General features: G+C 37.1%; 3 protein-coding genes across 8 annotated transcripts; 1 reads left to right on the plus strand and 2 right to left on the minus strand.

Moving 5' to 3' along the window:
* The first annotated feature begins 4,394 nt into the window (after positions 1-4,394).
* On the plus strand, positions 4,395-10,142 carry LOC106623767 (insulin-like growth factor-binding protein complex acid labile subunit). The gene is made up of 4 exons (XM_070107249.1): positions 4,395-5,343; positions 9,020-9,628; positions 9,724-9,918; positions 9,985-10,142. The coding sequence occupies exons 1-4, from the start codon at positions 4,468-4,470 to the stop codon at positions 10,045-10,047; spliced, it is 1,743 nt and encodes a 580-aa protein (XP_069963350.1). The 5' UTR covers positions 4,395-4,467; the 3' UTR covers positions 10,048-10,142.
* A 443-nt stretch (positions 10,143-10,585) lies between these two features.
* Positions 10,586-14,041, minus strand: LOC106626535 (long-chain-fatty-acid--CoA ligase heimdall). 3 transcript variants are annotated; one of them, XM_036360101.2, is made up of 6 exons: positions 13,992-14,041; positions 12,514-13,372; positions 11,982-12,385; positions 11,629-11,917; positions 11,203-11,493; positions 10,586-11,141 (listed from the first exon to the last, which is right to left on the minus strand). In XM_036360101.2, exons 2-6 carry the CDS (start codon positions 13,210-13,212, stop codon positions 10,776-10,778), a joined length of 2,049 nt encoding a protein of 682 aa, XP_036215994.2. In that variant the 5' UTR covers positions 13,213-13,372; positions 13,992-14,041; the 3' UTR covers positions 10,586-10,775. The 3 variants fall into 3 exon arrangements, with proteins under 3 accessions (XP_036215994.2, XP_036215995.2, XP_036215993.2); XM_036360102.2 differs by lacking the exon at positions 13,992-14,041 and adding an exon at positions 13,578-13,979 and having other exon boundaries at positions 11,629-11,914; XM_036360100.2 differs by lacking the exon at positions 13,992-14,041 and adding an exon at positions 13,578-13,976.
* A 2,595-nt stretch (positions 14,042-16,636) lies between these two features.
* Positions 16,637-22,724, minus strand: LOC106623765 (long-chain-fatty-acid--CoA ligase heimdall). 4 transcript variants are annotated; one of them, XM_036360099.2, is made up of 7 exons: positions 22,441-22,724; positions 18,308-19,071; positions 17,848-18,248; positions 17,493-17,787; positions 17,138-17,428; positions 16,790-17,081; positions 16,637-16,730 (listed from the first exon to the last, which is right to left on the minus strand). In XM_036360099.2, exons 2-7 carry the CDS (start codon positions 19,019-19,021, stop codon positions 16,657-16,659), a joined length of 2,067 nt encoding a protein of 688 aa, XP_036215992.2. In that variant the 5' UTR covers positions 19,022-19,071; positions 22,441-22,724; the 3' UTR covers positions 16,637-16,656. The 4 variants fall into 4 exon arrangements, with proteins under 4 accessions (XP_036215992.2, XP_036215991.2, XP_069963351.1 ...); XM_036360098.2 differs by having other exon boundaries at positions 18,308-19,074; XM_070107250.1 differs by having other exon boundaries at positions 18,308-19,074; positions 22,388-22,724.
* Between the last annotated feature and the right edge of the window lie 199 nt (positions 22,725-22,923).

Genomic DNA, 22,923 nt, shown 5'->3' on the forward strand with positions numbered 1-22,923 from the left:
TGAATATAGCTTATGTGTGTGGGAGTTCTGCAGAAAATGTTCAAAATATTGCGATTACTCTAGGAGTATGATTATTGAGTGTTCTAATATATGGCATGGTTTGAAAAATTGTGTTCTAGTAACAGAAAATCGGTTTATTTGGAATGTAGACAAGGTTTCATTTTTTGACACAATTTTCGTGGGGATTTTTTTATAACTTTTATTTAAGAAAAATATATTGTGCTATAATATTTACACAGCTTTCTCGTTTGTGAACCCAATGCCAAAACAACTACGCCGCTTTGGCGTGAATCAAGACAATTTTGATACCTTGTCGTGATGTGGACCGTGTTTCAATAAGGGAGCACTGCTTCAACCAGAGAAAATGATAGTCAGAGGCTACAAGGTCTGGGCTATAATCCGCTGTTTTCTAAATAGTTTTTAATCGGTCTAATACATAAGGGTGAACGTTGTCACAAGGAAAAATTATGGAATCTTGTTAAGGAAAAAATTCCGTGCGTTTTTCAGTAATCGCAAGCTTCACTTTCGTTAGTTACTGTCTTTAGTGTTCTCCATTAATGATTGTACTCGTTTTTGGAAGCATATTTATTTTCGATTTGATTATCTGAAGCTTCGAGTACTTCAAAAAAGGATTCGGAAGAGTAAACATTTTTAACAATATAATTTAATCATTTACTCTTCAGTTAATACTACAGACAACAGGTGGCAGCCTAAATATTAATTCACTTTCTATTTATTTCTCTGACTAGGAGCAACTTCATGACTGAGCACCTGAGAGTTCAACTTATTATGCAACATTTAAGTGCACTATTTGACCCGTAGTTGTTAGACAACTTAAACATAAATAATATAACAGCATTTCAGCTTGAATAAGATTAGGTTTTAATTAGGTGAATAAAACGAATTACGGAAAGGAAAGAGATATTAAAACTGATACAGTTAGCAATGGCCAACTATCCACTTTGTCTCCATTTCATTTGCGATAATTAAAAAGCATTTTCGACAAACAATCAGCTGAATTGAGCTGCAGGCATAAGCGGCAGCTGCAACTGTTGCTCAAATTTTCTTTCTCTACTCTTTGCGCCGACACACTAAACGCTTACAACTGCAAACGCAGCGCAAGCTGGTAATTCTATTAAAATGACATTTGCACAAAAGCAACAGCGGCAAAAATACTAATGAAATTAAGACATACCGGACAAGTGACGGAAGCGCAAGAAGGCAAGTGATGCGCTGGAATCGAGCATCTTTTGTCGTTGCTTGATTTCGTGTTGCATAAACAGCATGCTGTCGAGCAGCGCTAACAGCTGTTATTGTACTGTATATATACATACGAATATATATGTATACGTGCTGGTGTTCATTTGTTAGTTGGCGTGTCTAACAATGCCGTTATAATCGTTTTCGGTGTTGTGGCAGCAACATCATTTGGCGGCAGGCCAATAAATGTGCAGCTGGTAAAAGGAAAAAGACTGCAAAGTGGTGACGACTCTTTCACTTAAGATTTAAATGTGCAGTTTGTACTGGCGCTGTCGAAAAGTATACAATGTTTACATAGGCTATCAACACAACTGCGCCTATAAGTGTGCTGTGTTATTTTGATTGCAGCAAATTCAATTATGTTGCATGCACGCTTTTGTACTAGCTAGAGCGTGCTTCTTAAAGTTTGCTGCTGAGCTTGTAGCCGCTTGTATTCTTACTTTGTTGCAACAGCGGCTGCAATTATCGTTTTAAAAGCAGTGCAGCAGCTTACTGATTTATTTGACACTAAAAAATTTTTTAGAAATACTGGAATTTTTGATTTTCAAATTTACAACCCAGTCAAGAAAAAATATTTTAAAATTGTCTAATTAAGTTACTTATTATGATATTATTGCTTCGAAAAGATTAACCTAATTCTTTAGCTCAGTTCTTTTTATACGACCTACACTTTAAGCTAAGTTAGCTACTCAACTCCGCAAAGGATATTGACAAGCTGTGCGAAAGGCATAGCAAGCAAGCATCCGCAAGAATTATTTGTAACGAAATCTATTTTTTTGTTAACGAAGCTCATCTGAAAAATCACAGATTTGAAGGCTATTTTATACAATAATGTCTGTATATTGCAAACTATTACCTCTGTTTTTGACGTATTCACCTAAAATTTTTCCCACGCTTTTTTCTCTATAAGAAGTTGCTCATTTGTCAGCACGGCCAATAACAGATTATTATAGCATATAGCTGCTACCCAAACGAGCCGCTCAAAATCAAATTCTAAAAATAATAAAAAATAAATTTCCATTTTAACTAAATTTTAAATACTTTTTAAACCGCATTCACTTTGTGGTTATTAAAATATCATCAAATAAGCAACAGTCAAGCACCAAGAAACTGCTGGCCTGCATCCAAATTATTTCCACCAAAGCCTTTGAGTTGCATTGATTCAAAAAGACTTGGCGCATTATGAATATTTGCTCATGCAATGCTAAATGCAAAGTTTATTAATTTTTTCTTGATATTGGAGAGCAGCCAACAAGTGACGAGAGAGCGTTTTGTAGGTTATTAAATAAGACTAGGCATTCTCGCTGAAAAGTGTGTTGACAACAGTTAAAAGTCAGCAAGTCAGCCAGTCAGCCAGTCTGTCAGTCAAGCAGCCAGTTAGCGTGTGACTGAACGAGGCTTAAAGCCATGGCAATTTTGTTGCGAGTAATGTTAATTTCAATTACTTCAGTTTTGATTCGGCGCGCACTCGTACCCCTGCCCCCAAGAGTAGGCTACGTAATCCGTATGGAATATAGTGAGCTCATTTCATTCAAATTATGTATATTTCATGTGACATTTGACTTTACTTTTCACACTGCACTTCACTTGCATTGGCATACATTCTATTCGTTTAGGTATGAGTGCATGTGTGCGTGTGTTGGCGTATATGTGTGTCTGGTACAACAGAGGTAAATGTGTGCTGTGGCGTATGAGTAACGTATTTATGCATTGCTTAACTTTTAATATGTACGCATGTATGTATGTGTGTGTGTGTTTATGTGTGGGGGACGTTTGTGCAAACTTGCGATTGTAAAAATAATAAAGCGCATGCATAGAAGAGCACAGTTGCCTGTGAGCTAGCTCACTTTTATAAGCAGGTCATAGGTTGCGCAAGTTGTGATTAAAAATGAAGAGCTTGTGTGTTATTTGTTGGCAATGGCATTTTATACAATTTAATATTTTAAATTTAATTATGAACTTCAAAAATATGTTGTGAAATAGTTCTGCAGTTGTTTAATTAATAATGTGGCTATTACACTCTTTGTACAATATTTAAACGGAACGCTCGAAGTCTCTTCTGTTAAAGCTAGCACTAATATTAATGGAGTTCATTAATAATTTAGTGTTGAAATTCGTTCACAAGCTTCTATCAAATATGCTTCTTTTTCACAACTTGTGAAGATACATTTACAAATGAAATACTTTACCATACAATGACTTCATTTGGATGGGTCAGTTTTACCAACGGCTGCATGCTATAGTGATGTGATCTGAACAATTTCTTCAGAGATTGCAGCATTACCATCCGCAACAATCTGTGCAAAATTTCGCAAAGATATCTCGTCAAAAAAAGGTATTCCATGCAAGCACTTGATTCCGATCGTTCAGTTTGTATGGCAGCTATATGTCATAGTGATCCGATATCGGACGTTCCGACAAATGAGCAGCCACTTGATGAGAAAAGTGTGGGTGCGAAATTTCAGATCGATATCTCAAAAACTAGTTCGCATATATACAGACGTATTGACAGATATGGCTAAATCGAACTGAGTCGACGCTGTTCATATGTATATGAAATGTTCTCTAACTGAGACTCTGAGCAAAAAGACAGCGGTAATGATTTTCTGGTAACTCATTTATTCTCTATAGAGAAAGTTATCCCAATGACTTGCCTTCATATGCTCTATTTATTTTAATGACATTGCTTATTTCACACTATAAGCGTATTATAGACTCAAAAATAGAAAAAATTTGATTCGCGCTTAATATACACTTTCACCATGATTATTTTCAGGCTTTGCTTCTCTCTTGCAGCAGTTAATTGTAAAATGTTCAGCGAGTAATTTAAGGTGAAATTTCCATTGCAGTTGATTAGTTTAGAGTAAATCAAACGCCTGGCCTGTTAGCAGCTGCGAGGCACGTAAAAACATATGTTTACACTTAATTTTGTATAAACAGCCTTATCAGCAATCGTGCGCGCAGATCTTATCAAATGTTTTGACTAGATATCGCTGGGAGCTGTAAGACGCCGAGTAGTGCGTCCATAGATTTGTTTAATTTAGCATAAATTCAGAAGTTGTCAGATAACCGCTATATTGCTTTGTTTGTCTCATTTATCACACAACAGCTAGCGCCGTGAATTTTGTGCTCCCTGCTGCTAGTTCCAATCTGGCTGCGTACGAATTAGCATAAAGTAATTAAAGCGCACTTAAAAAGTCACTACAAATGGCCTATAACAGCTGGCCTCGGATACTGTTTCTATATTTGCTGCTCCTGCTGCACTGTCGGCAGTATGCTGCCACGCCCAATCGGCGAATTATCTACAGATTTACCGATTGCAATGCCGAGCAGCTGCAACATTTGCCCAAAGTCTCGGCGATCTACGAATTATCCGCTGTGACGTGCAACATTTCAACGCTACCTAATGCATACTTCACGCGCTTCACCTCACTCAGCGCTCTGGAAGTGCGCGAGAGTGGGCTGGCGAAAATTGGTGACTATGCACTCAATGGACTGGAACAGCTGCAGTGGTTGGTGCTACCCTGGAACTACATCACCAACATTAGACCGTGGTCTCAGACGCCGTTAAAGGCTCTGCACACACTCGATTTGGAGGGGAACGCTGTGAAAACGCTTAGCGCCGAAAGTTTCATGCGCTATCCAAATCTACATTATTTAAGCCTGGCCCATAATATGCTTGAGCGCATCAGCAATGACGCATTTACACATTTGCCACATTTGAGGCAGTTGAATTTGGCGCACAATCGTATTGCCGTGATTGAGTCGCTATATTTCCGTGGCATGCAACATTTGGCCCATTTATCACTGCAGCATAATGCGATTGAGCGCGTGGCTGCCGACAGCTTTGAAACGAATGCACATCTGCGTTCTCTGCGCTTAGATGGCAATAAGCTGCGGGATTTGGATTTTCTACGCAGCAAAGCTTTGACACGCCTACTGCATTTGAATGTGTCGCACAACCGAATCGAAACCGTTGATGCCTTTGCTGCTGGAGATTGGGCATTGATGGATCTGGATCTCAGTGCGAATCGGCTGATGGAAATAAAGGCAGATACGTTCAATGGCTTGGCAGCGCTTACGGTGAGTTGATTTTTTCAAAAAGTGCAGGCTCAATAAAAAAAAATTCTTGGTTGCGGCGTCGGGGTAGACCCAATAAAAAAAAATCTCTACTAAACATATTATCCGTACAATACGGTCGAAAGACAAAACAAAAATTGATAAAATGGCAGCGTTAAAAAAATGTAACTCTGTCAAAAATTTTGGTCCCTTTTGGCCAGCCAAAATCCGATTTTTGATCAGATCAATAACCTGGTAGAGCATTGTGTGGAGAACTATACACAGAACATAGCGAAAAGTTTGATAGTTATCGGAGCATTTGTCTCCGTGTAACCTCTCAAACAAATTTGAAAAATGTAGTTTTGAGAAAACCGCGCTTAAAATTAAATTGACGGACGCTAATTGAATTGAGCAGCAAAGGGCTCTCAGCAAATTTGGTTGAGTTAGCTTTAGCAGTTTGGAAGCTATATACATTAAAGCATTTAGGGGGCGGCGTTATGTCCACCTTTAAAATAATGGAAAACTGTTATCAAATTATTGCATTGTCATCGGTCCTTGACACGTCTGCAAAGTTTCAATTTCATCAGACTTCTGGAAACCGGTGAAAATTGAGCTCTAAGATTCCATTACTTACATACAACCCAAGCTAATAAAAGCGTATTAAAAAAAATCATAAAATCGTATTTACATATTTAACTAAGAATTAACAGTGATCATTACTACACTATTTATTCCTTAATGGGTTAAATACTTTTTTGTTTGCGGAAATAATTGCCGTTAAGTGAGTTGAATTTAAATATTAATTCAATGTGCAATAAAGCGAGTATTTTCTTTGTTCATAAGCATATGTATGAGTGCATTAGTATACATATGTTAGCTTTTGTGTGACCACTTTGAAAATCGGTGTGAGCAGAGCCACCACACAAACACACAACACTGTGGCTATTGCTTCGGCTTGTATGCACTCGCATCAGCGGTTTCCCCATCTGAGTGACAGCCGTTCAAATATTTAGACATTTTACTATTTTACAGGGTGCTTCTACAGCAATTAGCGCAGAGCAGCTGGGTTAATTATTAAGCTTTTTTATTTATAGATTTTGTTTCCTATTTTTTTATTATTTGGAGCTCCTAATGGAAAACTCAAAATATATACCATATGATCAAATTAAACGCGTACGGACAAAAAACAATTTTACGTATTTTAAAACAAATATTCATTATCAACTTTAAAATAGGCTACTTTTGAGCCAATACAAGGATGCCCACGTCAATTTTTCTTACACTTGTTATAAACCTCGACGTGGACTTTCAGTGCCCTAAATGGCTTCAATGTACTTGTGGCACATTTGATGCATGTAAGATTCTCAGCTACGTTGTCGAGCATATCTTTTGCGATCTCTACTCGAAGTTATTTTTGCAAAAGATTGAAGTCTTTTGGTACGAGTCTGGCCCAAAACATTAGCCAAAATTTGTGGATTCGATTCATAAACTATGCTAAGATCCTCTGCAGACTCTCTGATGACAACACGATGACTTTCAAGCGCTTTAACTTATTCGCTATTATCGTCATTAAAAAGGTGTATGGAAAATTGCCACGAGGAAAGTTTTCTTTGACTTCACGTTATTCATTGTTTACTTTGTGCTATTGTATTCACATACTTGCGTACGCGATAAAGTAGATCACCATCCCCAAAAATACTTTTGTCTTCAATGATACATAAATGTCAAGCAAACTCGTTATAAATTGAGATCAAGCATTGTACGAACATAAAAAATGGTTGTACCCGTCAAAGAAATTTTTTTTATCGATTTGAGTTACGCGCGTCAATTAAATGGACCAGTCCGGGTCATATTTGATCAGATGGTATACACACCCTTTATGTGGTTAACCAATTTATTTACACATTATTGCGCATTATGACGTGCCGATTATAAATCTTACTACACAATTACAAACAAAAATTTACCAACACAGGCATATGTGTACAAGTGTATTATCATATTATATATATACATATATTGTATATTTATATATATGCTTTTATTCACGTGTGCCTGCTATATGTGCATGTAAACATATTTACTTCGAGGCTTCGTTGTTTGTGGGTGTATGTGTGTGTGTGAAACGATTAATCGCCTTTATTTATATGTCAACGCACAACTATAATAAAGTACATATTTGCATGGTTGTGTCAATAAATTTTTGTTGCTATTGTTGTTGCGGTTGTGTGGTGCTAAAGCTGCTGGTTATGTTATGTTTTTTATGGTATTTTATTGCGAATGTTTATTGGATTTCATTTAATTTCATATCAATTATTTACCGATTTGCCAGCAAGCATGCTTATTTGATTATGCCATAATTTGTTATGCAACAGGAATTGTGGACTTTGGCCAGCATAATGATTGTGTGAGGATTGATTTTATTTGTGAAAGTTTTTTTCTGTTTATTTAATGAGCAGATGATGTTTGAAGAGATGTACAGTAAATAATTTTTCTTCAAAATTCGGTTCATTCTATAAATACCCAACTGCTTCCAGAGCGTCTTAGACAATTGATTAGGCAAAATGTAGTCAGCGCGTCAAAATATATGCTTTTTAAAAAAATAGGTTTTATGTTTGTTGAAATCTCTACTTACTGATGGCATAAAAATACATACATATATACTAAAAATACATACATATATACAAAAAATAGTCGAATTGAGCATTTTCACTGCTAAATGAGAAAAAAATGCTAATTCCAATGTTAAGAAATGTACGCTTACAGATTCGTTTATTTACAATGCGCAAACGACTCTGCATATAGTCTATAGATAATATATAATATAGGTATATACTTGGTTTCACAGGACATAAGTATATAGTACATACCTGTCATTAAAGTTTTGATAACATCTGAAAAGACCAAGCCGCCGCACATATGCTCATTAATATCTATAAAATTATGTGTGCATATAAACTAATAAGAGTCTAAAACTAAACTAATAAAAGTCTACATGCCACATATGTATGTAAATATGCACACTAATTGCTTCATGCGAAATCTCTATTGATATTGACAATCAATGGCCCAAGCTGAAATTTTTTGCTTTCATGTCAAAGAGTCAATGTGTCTAAGGACTGACGCGACGACAAAGCGTCACATGTTATTACTAATAAGTGACGCCACGTAAGCGTCACGCGACATGCAACACACCAAACTTTCAAACTTATACATTAAACCGGATGGAATTTAACTTAATATAAAACAAAGTGTTTCATAGACTTATTTGACTTAATCTATCAAAGTGGAATCTCTTACAATGCAATAAAGTTGGCAAATGCAAAAGAAAAATTGCTGTCTCTCCTTTTTTAAAATCACAACTCAAGCGTTCGTGAAAATAGTCTCCAAAGCCGCACAAATAAAATGCTCCTTAAGAAATCAACTCAATCGCCGACTCTCGAAAACATGAACACTTGCATTCGTGCATTACGGAACGTGTCAGCAGCAGATATGTTACTGATATACGCAACGACGTGACGCTATCATTCATTTCTTGTTGATCTATACGACAGCATTTAATTGCACCGCACAAAAAGGAATACGCCAAGAAACTCTTCTTACACTTGAGCTGACAGCGCTGCAAGTTATAGCACTCATTTTCAAAATACTTACGGCGTTTTTGCCACTCATTCTCTCTACTCCAATTTTTCTTCCCTAGCATCTCAACCTCAGCGGCAATGCCTTGCATCTGCTTGCAGCATCCTGTCTGGACAACCTCATCAATCTGGAGGCGATCGACCTGTCCGCCAACAATTTGACACAGCTACACATTGGACTCTTCGATGCGCCCACCCAACTGCAGCGCGTCAATTTATCACGTAATGCACTGTCGACCATCCATGCGGACTTCTTCGCGCAGCTGCCATATCTGCGTGCGTTGGACATGTCAGGGAATCAATTGTCGTCCGGCGCATTCATCGCTCATCTCTCGCCGCTGTTGCCGCACTCGGCACTTACGCTGGATTTAAGTGAGAATCACTTAACGCAACTTGATGGCGACGCCATGACTGCATTGCAAGTCTGTGGTGCGAGCGTTGATTTGTCCGCCAACCGGTGGCATTGCCAGTGGCTCATAGTTGAGCTGGTGCGCGCTCCAGCGCACGTACACTTCGGGCGCAACTACTCGCTGGCGTCGTCGTGGAGTGTGGCGCTGCTCAACGTGAGTGGCATTGATTGCTATGATGCGGAGCGTCAGCGCAGTATTGTGGTGCTGGACGCTGGGCGTTTGTGGGAGCGACGTCATAGTGTGGGTGATGTTGAGTGCACGGTAGGTGCGATAAAAATGCTAATTGGCTTCGCTCATTGAAGTGATTTGCATGTACACCACACACAAACAAAATATTGATTTGTGCTTCATTGCAGACGTTCGTTGATCCTGTTATGCCAACACCGCCGCCACTGGTTTGGCCGCGTGTGCGCGTGGACCGCTTCGACTCACGCTCTATTATCATTTGGATGTTGATTGCCATTGGCTTAGCGTTCACGGGGCTGCGTATAGCGCGGCAGTTGATCGACAGACGAGAGCAGACCAAGCGTGTGAAAAAATTACTTGAGATGGTAATCGATTGCAGAGTATTTATTCTACACTTATCGATAATGAAATTTATTCAAATACTTTTACAGAAGACACAAGAGCTGACGAGACTCACGGTGAAGAATGTGGAAAGAAACAATGAGCGAACTTAAACACTAGACTAATTTCTTGGAAGAACGAAAAAGACCATATTGTCGAGAAGGTTACACTAAGTGTATTACATAAATAAATTAGCTTTAAGCCATAATATTTCTATATTTTTTTCTAAAGCAATTACTTAGACTTGAAGAATTACTTATATCTTAAGAAATTTAAAGTAATTATTCTTAAGAAAACCAAAACTTTTTACAAAATTAGCTTCAATCTAGTTTTTGACACGCTGCATCATAAATGAAACCAACTGTAAAACTAGCATATTAACTCTAAACAAAGTCTTGCGGTTATTACTTTTATGTCGTCTAGTGTCTCTAAAACGAGCTCCAAAAAGGAAAGAGGGTCGAAATTGCCGTAATCTTCAGTCGAGCAAAATAATATTACAAAAAACAAGCTGATGCCATAAAAATCTTCAAAAACTGTAATAAACAAGGCAGTAAAATTTTCAAAATACAATATTCAGGTCTGGTTAAAGAAGGTGTTCCAATATCCCAGCAACAAATAAATTAAATTTGAACTTCTTAAAACCATCTAAACCAGAAAAGTTACTTAGGAGTTATTTTATTCAACTATAAACTCTTGAAACTCACACATAATAATTTTGGGCGAGACATTTATTTTTAAAGGAAAGGATACATAAACTAAATGACTTAAAAAAAAGTTTTCGGTATTTTCATAAAAACAAAAAGGAGTAGATATTTCATGTGAATTCAAAGCCAGCAATACCTTATTCGTAAATGCGATCGATAACTGCAGCATATTTATGTAGAATGATCTTCCGACACGATTTCAGTGTTGGCCCTAACTCCCCGGTAGGTATTGAGAAGTCATGTGGTAGGATTGCAAACTTTTGTACCTTCTGTGCATTCGATAGAGCACGTGTATTAGCGCGCTTTATGGCAGCCTCTATGCTCTCCACTATTTTCGCGTCAGGTTTTACCACAATTTTGGCAACCTCAGATTCGTTTATCTCCACAGGTATGTTTAAAACCTCCGACAAGCGTGTATAGTTGAAATCCATATTTCTCAGCCACTCAATTACATCGGAATGGAGCGTGTCCAATGGTATGCCAGTGTGTGGATCCATATCGGTCTATTAGTTAGTAATTAAAAGTAATCGCAATTGCAAGATTGTGATCTTGATATTCGTTTACCTTTAGTGTTAGCAGTATGCTGAGATATTTGCGATTGTCGCCTACAAGCAGGGCGTTGCTTACACAGGGTAATTCCGCCTTCACAAGACTTTCAACAAGCACTGGCGGTATATTTTCACCGCCGGCTGTAATTACCAACTCTTTGATACGCCCAGTGATGACGAGACTACCATCAGCTTCCAGATAACCTAAATCACCTGTTAGGAGCCAACCATCATCATTCAGAACTTCCTGTGTTTTCTCCAACTCATTGATGTAACCCATCATAGTCGAGCGGCTGCGTAAACAAATCTGAATTTAGAGAAGAGAAGAAACCTCAGTGTGAGTACGATTTGAAAACTTGAGGGAATTATCTAGAGCAAACATTTTTTAATGTGTCACGGATGTAATTCATTCAACTATTCTCCTTTATATACGTTTACTGACCTCACCATGCCCCTCTTTATTTGGGTCATTAACTTTTATTTCAACTCCATCTATAGCTTTTCCACAACTTGTGTAATTGTTGTAACTTTGATTTATCACCGCAGCGCCACCCGTTTCAGATAGTCCATAAGCTTCGAAAAGTGGCATGTCTAGGCTTGTGAAAAATTCCTTCAGCTCAGTTGTAACTGGTGCACCGCCTATAATTCTCCAGCTACAGCAGTCAATTCCCAGAGCGACTTTAACTTGGTGCGTGATCTTTGATGCCAGCCACAATTTCAACGAATAGCTTCTGCAAGCAATTGGGTTCTTTTGCAATAAACTACTACTAGTTTAAAAATTGAGGGAATACATACGTTGCACCATTTTTGTTTAAATAGTGTTCCAGGGTGACACGCCTTGCCCAATCCATTGTGTAGCGTGAAAGACTCGACGATTTCGAAGCGACTTTTGTCAGCTGTTCCTGTATCTTTTCGTACACACGTGGCACACCGAATATACAAGTGGGGCGGGCCTTAGCAAAGGTCTTCATGAGTGTGCCTTTAAGTGCATCGCGATCGGCGAAATATACACAACTACCTTTATCTAAACTCAAATAGACGTCAAATAACTGGGCAGCAATATGATTCAAAGGTAAATAAGAAACTACTCTTTCAGCAAGTTTCCCCTCTTTACACAGAGCAGCATTAACACATAAGGAATTCATGATGACGGCGTCGTGAGAGAGCATTGCAGCTTTGGGTAGACCCGTTGTTCCAGACTGAAATGGTAAATGAAATTCTATATACATTGGCAAATAAAGGCAATAACAAATATTTCTTCAACATGAGGAATCAAATATTGTATATCAGAAAGGTTAATCGGGTCATATGAACCACCATTACTTACCGTGAAAATTAGCAATGCACATTCATTTACGGCGACAGCACGTTCACGACGCGCCAATTCCTCGCGCTGTTCATTATCGAATTCTAAAGCGAACAAGTCTGCCCAACGATGGTAACCCTCCTCGCTACCGACAAAGTCGTCGAATGGTCCATGTAGTTGGATAACTGCATTTAAAAGCGGAAGCTGATCCTTGACTTGGCGCACCTTTGCCAGTTGCGTTGCGTCGTCAACAACGCAGACGGTGGCCTGTGACGTTGCAAGCACATGCCGCACGGCCTCCGGTGAACTGCTCGGGTATATGCCCGATACAACGCCGTTAGCGCACAAGGCGCCCAATTCGGCATAAAACCATTCGGGGCAATTGAAAGCTAATATGCCAATAGAGGTGCGCGGCCGTAGGCCAACATGCAAGAGCATAAGTGCTGCCTGTTCCACATGACGCTCAAATTGTTTGTAGGTAACAGTTGTCCAGACGGTATTTGGATCTTTCGGCTCATTGGCGTAGACGAGCGCCGGCTGCTCGGGAAAACGCGTGCAGGTTTTATGAAAGTATTGCGGTATGGTCTGTGGTTCTTGGGCGGAGATACCCTCTGTGCCGATACGCAATTTTATTGGCTCGGTGAGCGAGGTAGAAATATAGCTGCTGGCTGGTTTTACCGTACTCACCGAAGTTGAGACGTCTGTGCTTTCGTTCATCATTTCGGTTGGCGAGTTTTTTGTTTGTTCGTGTGGGATAGTTATGCTCTCGGTGTTTAGAGTATTTATAGTTTTTGCAGCGTATTTAAAGCGACTCTTAATTGTTTTCTGCTCCGCTTGGTTATCAGTTCAAATCGAAGGAGCTTAAATCCGTTCAATGTAGCTATTTCAAAATATATAAATAATACGTAGTTTGTAGATAATCTTACTTAATAAACTAAATTAAATTTATTTATTTTTGTCTGTGAGTTTTAATAACCTCTGTGGCATATCCACTTTTTGTTCGAAGCATATACTCTATATCGGTAACCAAAACATTATAGTATAATCCCTTAAGAAAACATTATTTTTATTGCCGCAGAAATTACCTTACAGAACCTCAGCTACTAAACTTAATTTAATGAGAAAGTGGCGTTCAGCAAAAACAATATGTTTCTCTATTTCACTGAGATGTTGAAGATGCAATATTCACAAAACAAGAATTATATAGGTACCAAATATTTACACAAAAAATTACAGAACAGGAAAAAAAGCTTTCGTAGAAAAAAAGTTAGTTTTTTAAACAGTCTTTAGGTTTTTAACTAAGTTCTGCTTTAAAAAATAGGAAACATTATATTTTTCACTACGACTTCACAAACTATTTTGTTTTAATGTTTTTTATAGCACACTTTTAAGAAAACACCACTTAAAATATTTATTGATTAATTGTGTCCTTTTACAAAATCAAAATAAAATAAATTTTTGACTCAATAAATATTTTCACAAAAAACTTCCTAACTCACTTGCGCACAACCGTTTACCTCGACAATTGAAAATCTTTTGAATCTTTTACTCTGACTGGTGGAATACTTATTGCCGCTGTCTAAGACTGATTGTGCACTCTGTGGTTGATAGGTTTATCAGCCCGGCTAGACAAAAAATATAAAAAACCGAAAAACCATAATGCATATGCTATTTTCAGTATATATGAAAATCTTAATAAACACCCAAAGCTGATGTATAGTTTAGTAACATGGTTCAATAAGCATCCAACTCCTATTATCAGCAATAGCAGCGCCGGCCGATCGGTTTCTAACTTTGCCACTGATGCTGGGGATTCTTATCGTAGTTTTACTTGTTGTTCCTGTTGATAAGACAATGACGAGGCGGGCACAGAACTCCGACCAATTCCAATGACACTTTGGTCAATGGTTTGCTAAAGGCATAAATATAAATGGAAATGGAAATGGTAATACTGATATATACATACATATAATATATTTTATTCCTTTTTTTTAATATTTGGCGTTATTTCCCCAAGTATGATGATTACAGATTACGACGTTCGCTGACTTCATGGGGTGTGTGGTAAATTATCCCATAATTAATTTATTAAAGGCAGTTTCGTATATATGTAAAACACCATAAATATGTTCTCAAGTGTTTATTTATTAATCAGTACTTACATGTGTATATGCATATTAGGGTGAGCCAAAATTTATTTTTTTTTTGTATATATTTTTCGCTTTAACTCTGAAAACTTGGTTAGTTCACACTCAAAAATTTTTGTTCAAGTATGCGCTTAAATAGAATATTAATTCAAAGTTCCTCCACTTTTCAGTTTCCGATTTTTATTTTTTTTTTGGAAATAAAAATGTATATTATTCATATAAACTAAAATAAATAATTGAAATTTTTTTTTACCCACCCTTATACATATAAGGGTACCAAAGCACCAAAGCTATAATACCCTTCACATATACAAAAGGTTTATAAAGAACTTGATTATGACCGGTCAGTTTGTAAAATAGTTATACCTATGTTATAGTAGTCCGATCTATATAACTTCTTTGGAGATTGCATCGATGCCTTGGACAATAAAATATGACAAATTTCTTGCAGATATCTCGTCAAATGAAAAAGTTGTCTACGCCTAGTTTGTATGACGATGTCGGCGATTCCGACAAATAAGCAGCAGCTTTGGGAGGAAAGAATATGTGCAAAATTTCACATCGAGATCTTAAAAACTGAAGGACAAGTTCGCACACAGATGGTCAGATATGGGTAAATCGACTCAGCTTGTCACGCTAATCATGTGTGCCTATATATATTCCATAGGCTCTCCGACGTTTCCTTCTGGGTATTACAAAAGTGGTGGCAAACTTAATATACCTTGATTTAGGGTATAATAGGAGTTTTACTGGCTTTCGAAGCAAAATAATTGTAAAAAACAATAAATAAAATAAAGAACAAATGTTTGCAGATAACCTTGGAAAATAACTCGTATTCATGTCTTATCTGACTCTCTGCTGCCTACGACAACGAAGAATTAATTAATGTCGGTCTATAGAAGAAATAAGAAACCACTAAATTTATGGAAAAAAGAAGCTCGGAATATAAGAATTGTTAAGTATACTATACACTACTTTTACTATCATTAAAGCAGCCAATTATAAGTAGTTCCACGAACATTTCTACGTCGATTGCATTTTATTACTTTCTACATCGTTTGTTCTAATAAATTGAAGGAATTAAAAATTTGCGTGATGAAAAACTAACTGATTATAAAAGTATACATATATGTAAGGTATGAAAATTCACCGTGACTCACCAGTGGTTCATTGCCGCCAATGGCGAGTTTCTGAATCTAATATCTCCACCAGTTTTAGTATAGTCGTACCTTTAGTACTTATATAGAATAACTCTTTATATAAGGTGAGCATGGTTAATAACCGGATCCACAATTTTTAGTTCAGTTTATGAAATAAGTGCATTAATTATAATAATAATTATTACCACCACACACACCAATAATTCCATTTCGTAACGACCATCGTGTACTCTATTCAATATCTCTCCATATTAAATGTACGGTCTAAGAAATGGGAGCATGACTCGGCAAAAATTTACGTTAATGCATGTTAATAATCCGTATCGTTTCAGAACGACTCACAACAAAACACAGTGAGAGGTTCAAAAGCCAATGCAAAGAGACAATGTTAATAGTACACTGTTTACAGCCAAAGGGCCTGCCGCTAGTGCTATAATATTTTATAGATAGTATGACGCTATTTACTTCACTAAATCAATAAAATAAAAAATTGTACATGGTTAACATGCCGCCGTATCACGAAATATTTATTCAATCTAAAGCCTAACGTATGATGTGTGCTTCATGGCAAGAAATCAATTTACATTTCTATACATCAAAAATATTTCTTCCAAATCATCATCATCGGATATCATTTTAGGGTCTTACTTTGGTGCAAAAACATATTCAAGTAGATTTATCGACAGATATCACTTCTATAACTGCACTTTTTCAGTTGACATGAGCACGAATAATACTACGCTCGACAAATACCTACTTACTCATAGACAGAATATTTTCTTTGTTATCGACACGGTTTGCCAACCAAAAGTGAAAAAAATACAAAGCTCATAAAAGCCATTTATTACAATATTATTTTATTCGTAAAGACGATCGATAACTTTCGCATACTTTTGTAAAATAACATTACGCCGAGACTTCAATGTGGGTCCTAAAAGAAGAAACATTTTTCGTAATAACTCATAAAACTAACCCATATGGATAACTCACCCAATTCACCAGTAGTTATTGAGAAATCGTGTGGCAAAATCGCAAACTTCTGCACTTTCTGAGCATTCGATAATGCGTTTTCATTTGCACGTTCAATCCCCTTCTGTATTTCGGCCACCACCTTTGGTTCTGGTTGCGCTGCTAATGTTGCCGCATCAAAATCTTCCAACTGTGCAGGGATACGCAACACTTCGGAGAGGCGAGTGTAGACGAAGCCCAGTGATTTAAACCATTCAATGGCAACTGGCTGTAAGGTGTCCAATGGCCTTCCAGTGTTAACGTCCATATCGGTCTGTATTGGTGAAAAAAATTTAACAATTTACACCATCCAAGTGTCTACAAATGTACCTTGATTGTCAAGAGTATTGTAAGATATTTTCGCTTATCACCAACAAGTACGGCATTGCTCACACAGGGTAATTCCTTTTTTACCAGACTTTCAACGCACAGCGGTGGTATGTTCTCACCACCGGATGTAACAAGTAAATCCTTTAGGCGGCCCGTTATTATAACATCGCCAGTTTTAGTTAGATAACCAATATCGCCCGTGTGAAACCAGCCGTCTGCGTCAATTGCTTTCTCTGTTTCTTGTGGTTCGTTCAAGTAACCCATAAATATGAAGCGACCGCGAAAGCAGACCTAAATTAACACAGTTTTGCTAAATTTTTATTGCATTTAAAGTCAACCTTCATCAAACCGTTACCTCGCTTTGATCTTCCTGGCCAATCTTATCGATTTTCACTTCTAGTCCGGGGTAAGGTTTTCCAGCTCCATTCATTTGTCGTGCTTCTAAAGATATCGTTGAGCCACCGGAAGTTTCAGAGAGACCATAAGTCTCAAGGAGCGGTATATCTATGCTAATAAAAAATTCTTTAAGGTCGACTGGAACAGGTGCGCCTCCAGCGATAATTAGTTTGCAACGATCCAGGCCCAAGGCGACTTTCAGTTTTTGCGTTACGAAAGATGCTAGCCAATACTTTACAGAATATTCCGGTTTTCTAATAAAATAAATTTTATTTAGATTACTAAGCCAATTAATCCGCTATTCTACAACTAACCCCCTTCCGGCATGCTCTAGGTAACTCTTCAGGGTTGCCCAACGTGCGGACCGCATAACACTTTGCGTTAACCACGACGACTCTGCCTCCTTTTGCTGCAAACGATCTCGCATCTTCTCTAAAACTCTTGGTACGGCAAAGAATCTTGTAGGACGCGCTATAACCAAAGTTTTTAGTAAGCTTCCGCGCAGTGCATCACTATCTGGAAAGTAAATGCAGGTGCTAGTATTGGCGGTGTTAAAAACGTCGACATTTTGAGCTGCGATGTGACACAAAGGCAAAAAGCTCACTTTTATATCATCGCCTTCCTTAAAGTCTCCCTGAAAGGGAGCAGATTTCGCATGTGCCAGAATATTATCATGCGACAGCATAACTGCTTTTGGCAAACCTACGGTTCCTGACTGTGAACGTAAGTATATTATTAAAAATTGGAACTAAGGTTTAACTCGAAACTACGTACGGTGAAAACGAGCATGGCGCACTCATTCGCCGCCAGACCTCGTTCGCGCTCGATGAGTTCAGCTTTTAGCTGGGCATCGAATTTCATTGCAATCAAATCGTCCCAGCGATAATACCCATCATCGCGTCCCACAAACTCATCAAAAGGTCCAAAGAGCTGAATAACGGCGCGCAAATGTGGTAAACTTCCTTTGACTTCGCGTACCTTTGCCATCTGCTTTGCGTTGTCCACCACACAGACGGTCGCTTCCGCCGTTCCGAGCATATGACGTACTGCTTTCGGTGAACTGCTCAGATATATGCCGAACACAACGCCACCAGCGCGCAAAGCTCCCATTTCGGTGTAAAGCCATTCCGGACAGTTGAAGGCGAGTATGCCGACGGCGGTGCGCGGACCTAGGCCTACATGTAATAGCGCGAGCGCAATCTGCTCTGCATTTTGCTCATATTCTGCATAGGTAACTATTCTACCAGCTCTTGAACTCGTACCGTTACCGTTGTTATTTGAAATGTGGCCATAGCAAAGTGCGGGCATGCTTGCATACTTTTGGCAGATTTCGTGGAAATATTGTGGTATAGTTTGTGGTGGGATTGACGCCAAGGCATCTGCGCTAACGCGTAGCTTTACCGGCTCAGTGAGAGACGTGGATGTGTAGCTAGTGGCATCTTTGAGATTAGTGACTGACAAAAATTGTAATATCCGTGCGTCGCCCATAACTACAACTGATTTTTAGTTGATATTTCAAGGTCTTTGTGAATTTTCAGCTGCTATAATAAAATGAAAAAACAACAAATAAATAATATTCAGATTTCTTGCTTCGAAAGTACTTCGACTTTTAATTGTTCTTTAAACGCTAGATTTGCAGGAAAGTTAAACTTGTACGCACAAACACATTACAATGATTATTTTTAAGGCCTCATTGATTTTAGTCCGCGGTAAGATAAAGATTTATAATGACGAAGCTGCAATATATATATTAAACCATGAAAGGCTTTTTATTTAAAAAGTCCCGTGCTAACTCCAGTAGCTCAACAAAATCGAACTATCTTTTTGTGATAAAATTACTGATACCTTGTGAAAAAAATCGTGTCTAGTGGAGTAGTGGGTATAAAAATACCCTTATAACATGTAGCTACAGAGTATGAGAGTATGGTTCACCTAACGGTTAAGATATATTAATATATAAACGATTAGATATAAACGATTAGATCGATCCGTCCGTCTCTCCGTCCAAGCTGTAACTTGGGAAAAAATAAGTTATCTTCTTGAAATTCGGTACACATATTTCTTCTCACCATAAGAAAATTGGTATTGTAGATGAACGTAATCGGATCACTGTCACGCCCACAAAACACCATTGATCGAAAACTTATAAATTGCCATAACTAAGCACCAAATTAAGACACAAAGCTTCATGAAAAATGGGCTTGTCCCCATCTCCTAATAGGTACTTTAACACCTCTTGCAACAGCGTGAAAATAGGTGAAATCGGCTGATAACTCCGCCCACTCCTCATATAACGGTTTTGTTAAAAACTACTTAAAGTACGATAACTCAATAACTAAGTTCGTCAGAGTGGAAAATATCGATTAATGTGTGAGATTCGGAGAAAATCTGTTTGTGGTAATGGTATATCTCTATGTTGTTTCAAAAATGTGTTCGAACGGATCATTACTTCCCTTATCCTCTCGGCTGACTTCATACCGTATATAAAGGTGCACCATTTTGTGCCTAAAATTCATAAAATCGGGTCAATACCAACCCTAGCTTCCATATACTTAATATAAGAATTCAAAACTTCCGGTTGGATTTATACCGCATATATCGATCAATACGTAAGGTATGTAGCTTTGAAAAATTATGTGAAAGTATAACACTTTATATACAATAGTTTAATGCTGAAAATGTCTGAAATTGATCCACGTATTTCCTTAGCCCCATAGGTTTACTCGTATTACCTTTAATGATTTTTGTTATTTCAGCAGACTTCTTGGCTTTGGGCAATTAGTAAGTATTTTGTAGGATTTGCTACATCTACTTCGATTCTTGTATGCTCCAGCTATAATCGTGAATTATTCATACTCCAATATTTATATAAAGCTGAATAGTTATAGCTATTATTTTTAACTATTACTACATGAGAGCAACACATGCCGTTACATATACGAGTATACATATGTTATGTACGTAGCATTTCTCTGGCTCACTTTTTAAGCATGAACCCATATATAATATAATGCTTATGTATCCATTCATTTTTCTTACTTACAAGCGCACTGCTACATATCAATGTAAACCAATCTACGCATATGTAAATTTAACAATTTTTTCACCAACTTAAAAGCCTGCTTACATAAAAAGTTATGTGTAACTACTATTTATTTATTTATAATTTAGGTATGTGATTTATTTGTAGATACATATAGATATCTTGTTTTTCAACAGGCGCACAGCAATTAGCAGCCGAACGAGTTCTGCTTGTAGCGCCGCTTGCAATTGTACATTCATATATACGAGTACTTGTATGTATTTATTATGTTGTTTCACCATGCACCCAACAACCAAACCGAGCAACCAACAACCTAACTGCTTAAAGGCATATGGCTCCACATACAATTTACTATTGCTCAGATTGAAATTCGTACTTATGTATGCCTATTTATGTGCTATATATGTATGTGCACATATGTGGGAATATACTTGCTCGAGCCCATAGCCATGCGTGTGTGTTTACTAGCGCTTAGTCACATCTAGATACTACATACTACTTGTTCTACATAAATGAACACTTGTGCTCGTATATCCGAACGGCAATTTCTCACGCAAATAGAGTGCAGTGTGTGAACACATTCGAAATGTACAATGCTACATATTGACATCTCTAGATATCTCCAGATACATTTCTTTAAAGCACACTAGAAACGCGCTGATCGCAGCCATTTGAAAAGAGTATAAAAATGGCTCGTTAATTGTTTTCCTCTTAGGCTTTTAAATATAAAAGTTATCCATGTGTCACGTGAGCGGATCAATGTGTTAAGATCTCGAACTGTTTGAAGTCCACATTCAGTAAAATGTTTGAAAAGTCACATATGTTAAACGGACCTTGACTTTTAGAACTATTTTGCGAAATCTTAACACACGACACTTTCTCAAAATCAATTTTTTCAGAATAAAACAGATTTTTTTAACTTATGTATAGTAGCGAGATAGTAGAGCTCCACCAGTACGGTATGCACTCACCGCGTTATAGGAGGATTGACTGTACATATTTACTAATCTTTGATATCATTTAATATCACGAAAAACGAGTTTACAATTAAAAAGATCATAATTATGCCCTGGGTATAATAAGTTTGCCGCGATGTCGTACAAAACATTTTTTTGGTGTTTCGGAGGCAAAATATTGGACACGTACATATTTTTATATATCTATTTAACATGAAAAATTTAGAATTGTGAATTTTCAAAATTTTAACGCACTAAAAAAATACCTTTAAATATTTACATGTACAAAGAAAAGTATTTCAACTAACTCTCAAATAACTAGCCGTCGTACTTTTTACGATTTTTGTCAGCTTTCCAATGAGATATATGATGATTTTTTCGAATTTTTTATAAGCAAAATGTACATTTTTATAAAAAGATACTTTTTTTTAATTTAAAACTATTTTTATTAAGTTTTTTTTTAATACAAAATGTATTTGTACAAATGATCAATGTGACAGGCTGAGTCGATTTAGCCATGTCCGTCTGCCTGTTCGGCTTTATTGTATATGCGAACTAGTCTCAGTTTTTAGGATATGGGTCTCAAATTTTGCACACGTTCCTTGCTCCTCAAGAAGCTGCGCATTTGTCGAAACTGCCGATATCAGAGAACTATAGCACATAGCTAACATACAAACTGAACGATCGGAATGAAGTGCTTGTTAGCAAACGAAATTTTTTATCTAAGGGTAAATGCGCTACGACACCTTTCAAAATTTAACTAAAACTCCTGTCTTACATATTAGGGATATTATGTTCATTTTAACCTATAATTCGTTATTAGGTTTTTTTTTTGGCTCACCTTAATAGACTTACATATTTATTATGTGCTATTCAAAGATCATTTGTTCGAAATCTTAAACACTCACTTTTCAACTAATCCTTCTTACACGTTTTACTCCTGTGGTTTATGTTCCTTTATCAAAACTATTTTCTAAGATTTATTTTATTTAAGACTTTAACAGTAACAACGTCTACAATCGATAAAACACCGCAAGATACTAAAATACTAACGAACTGAAATTCCAAACTGAATCGTGGCAAAATGCCTTTTGCAGGCTAGAAATACTCAAGAAGTTCAATCAAAGGTTAAATTTCACACTTCAATGTGTGTTGCTACACTGCTCTAGGTTTTTTTGTTGCTTCCCTCTTAATGCGCATATTAATTACAGTGTTTGATATTTATAATTATAAACAAAACTTTTTTTTATATTGTAATTACACATCAGTTTACTTTTGAACTCTATTTATATTAAAGTGTTGTATCTTAGATGCAATTTTTATGAGGATTGTATTAAATTATTTAAAAAAGTTTCAGAACAAATTAAGTCGTAACATTCTTTGCATTTTTT

Source organism: Bactrocera oleae, chromosome 3 (assembly GCF_042242935.1).
Source record: "Bactrocera oleae isolate idBacOlea1 chromosome 3, idBacOlea1, whole genome shotgun sequence".
Lineage (NCBI taxonomy): Eukaryota > Metazoa > Arthropoda > Insecta > Diptera > Tephritidae > Bactrocera > Bactrocera oleae.

Bases quoted from the DNA above. Each gene is read 5' to 3' on its own strand.
- LOC106623767 (XM_070107249.1), top strand. From the start codon at position 4,468: ATGGCCTATAACAGCTGGCCTCGGATACTGTTTCTATATTTGCTGCTC. The intron at 9,629-9,723 runs GTAGGTGCGATA...GCTTCATTGCAG, and splicing joins TGGGTGATGTTGAGTGCACG to ACGTTCGTTGATCCTGTTAT. The intron at 9,919-9,984 runs GTAATCGATTGC...ATACTTTTACAG, and splicing joins TGAAAAAATTACTTGAGATG to AAGACACAAGAGCTGACGAG.
- LOC106623765 (XM_036360099.2), bottom strand. From the start codon at position 19,021: ATGGGCGACGCACGGATATTACAATTTTTGTCAGTCACTAATCTCAAA. The intron at 18,249-18,307 runs GTACGTAGTTTC...TTACGTTCACAG, and splicing joins GCGCCATGCTCGTTTTCACC to TCAGGAACCGTAGGTTTGCC. The intron at 16,731-16,789 runs GTGAGTTATCCA...TTCTTCTTTTAG, and splicing joins AATAACTACTGGTGAATTGG to GACCCACATTGAAGTCTCGG.
- LOC106626535 (XM_036360101.2), bottom strand. From the start codon at position 13,212: ATGATGAACGAAAGCACAGACGTCTCAACTTCGGTGAGTACGGTAAAA. The intron at 12,386-12,513 runs GTAAGTAATGGT...TTACCATTTCAG, and splicing joins GTGCATTGCTAATTTTCACG to TCTGGAACAACGGGTCTACC. The intron at 11,142-11,202 runs GTAAACGAATAT...ACTAACTAATAG, and splicing joins GCATACTGCTAACACTAAAG to ACCGATATGGATCCACACAC.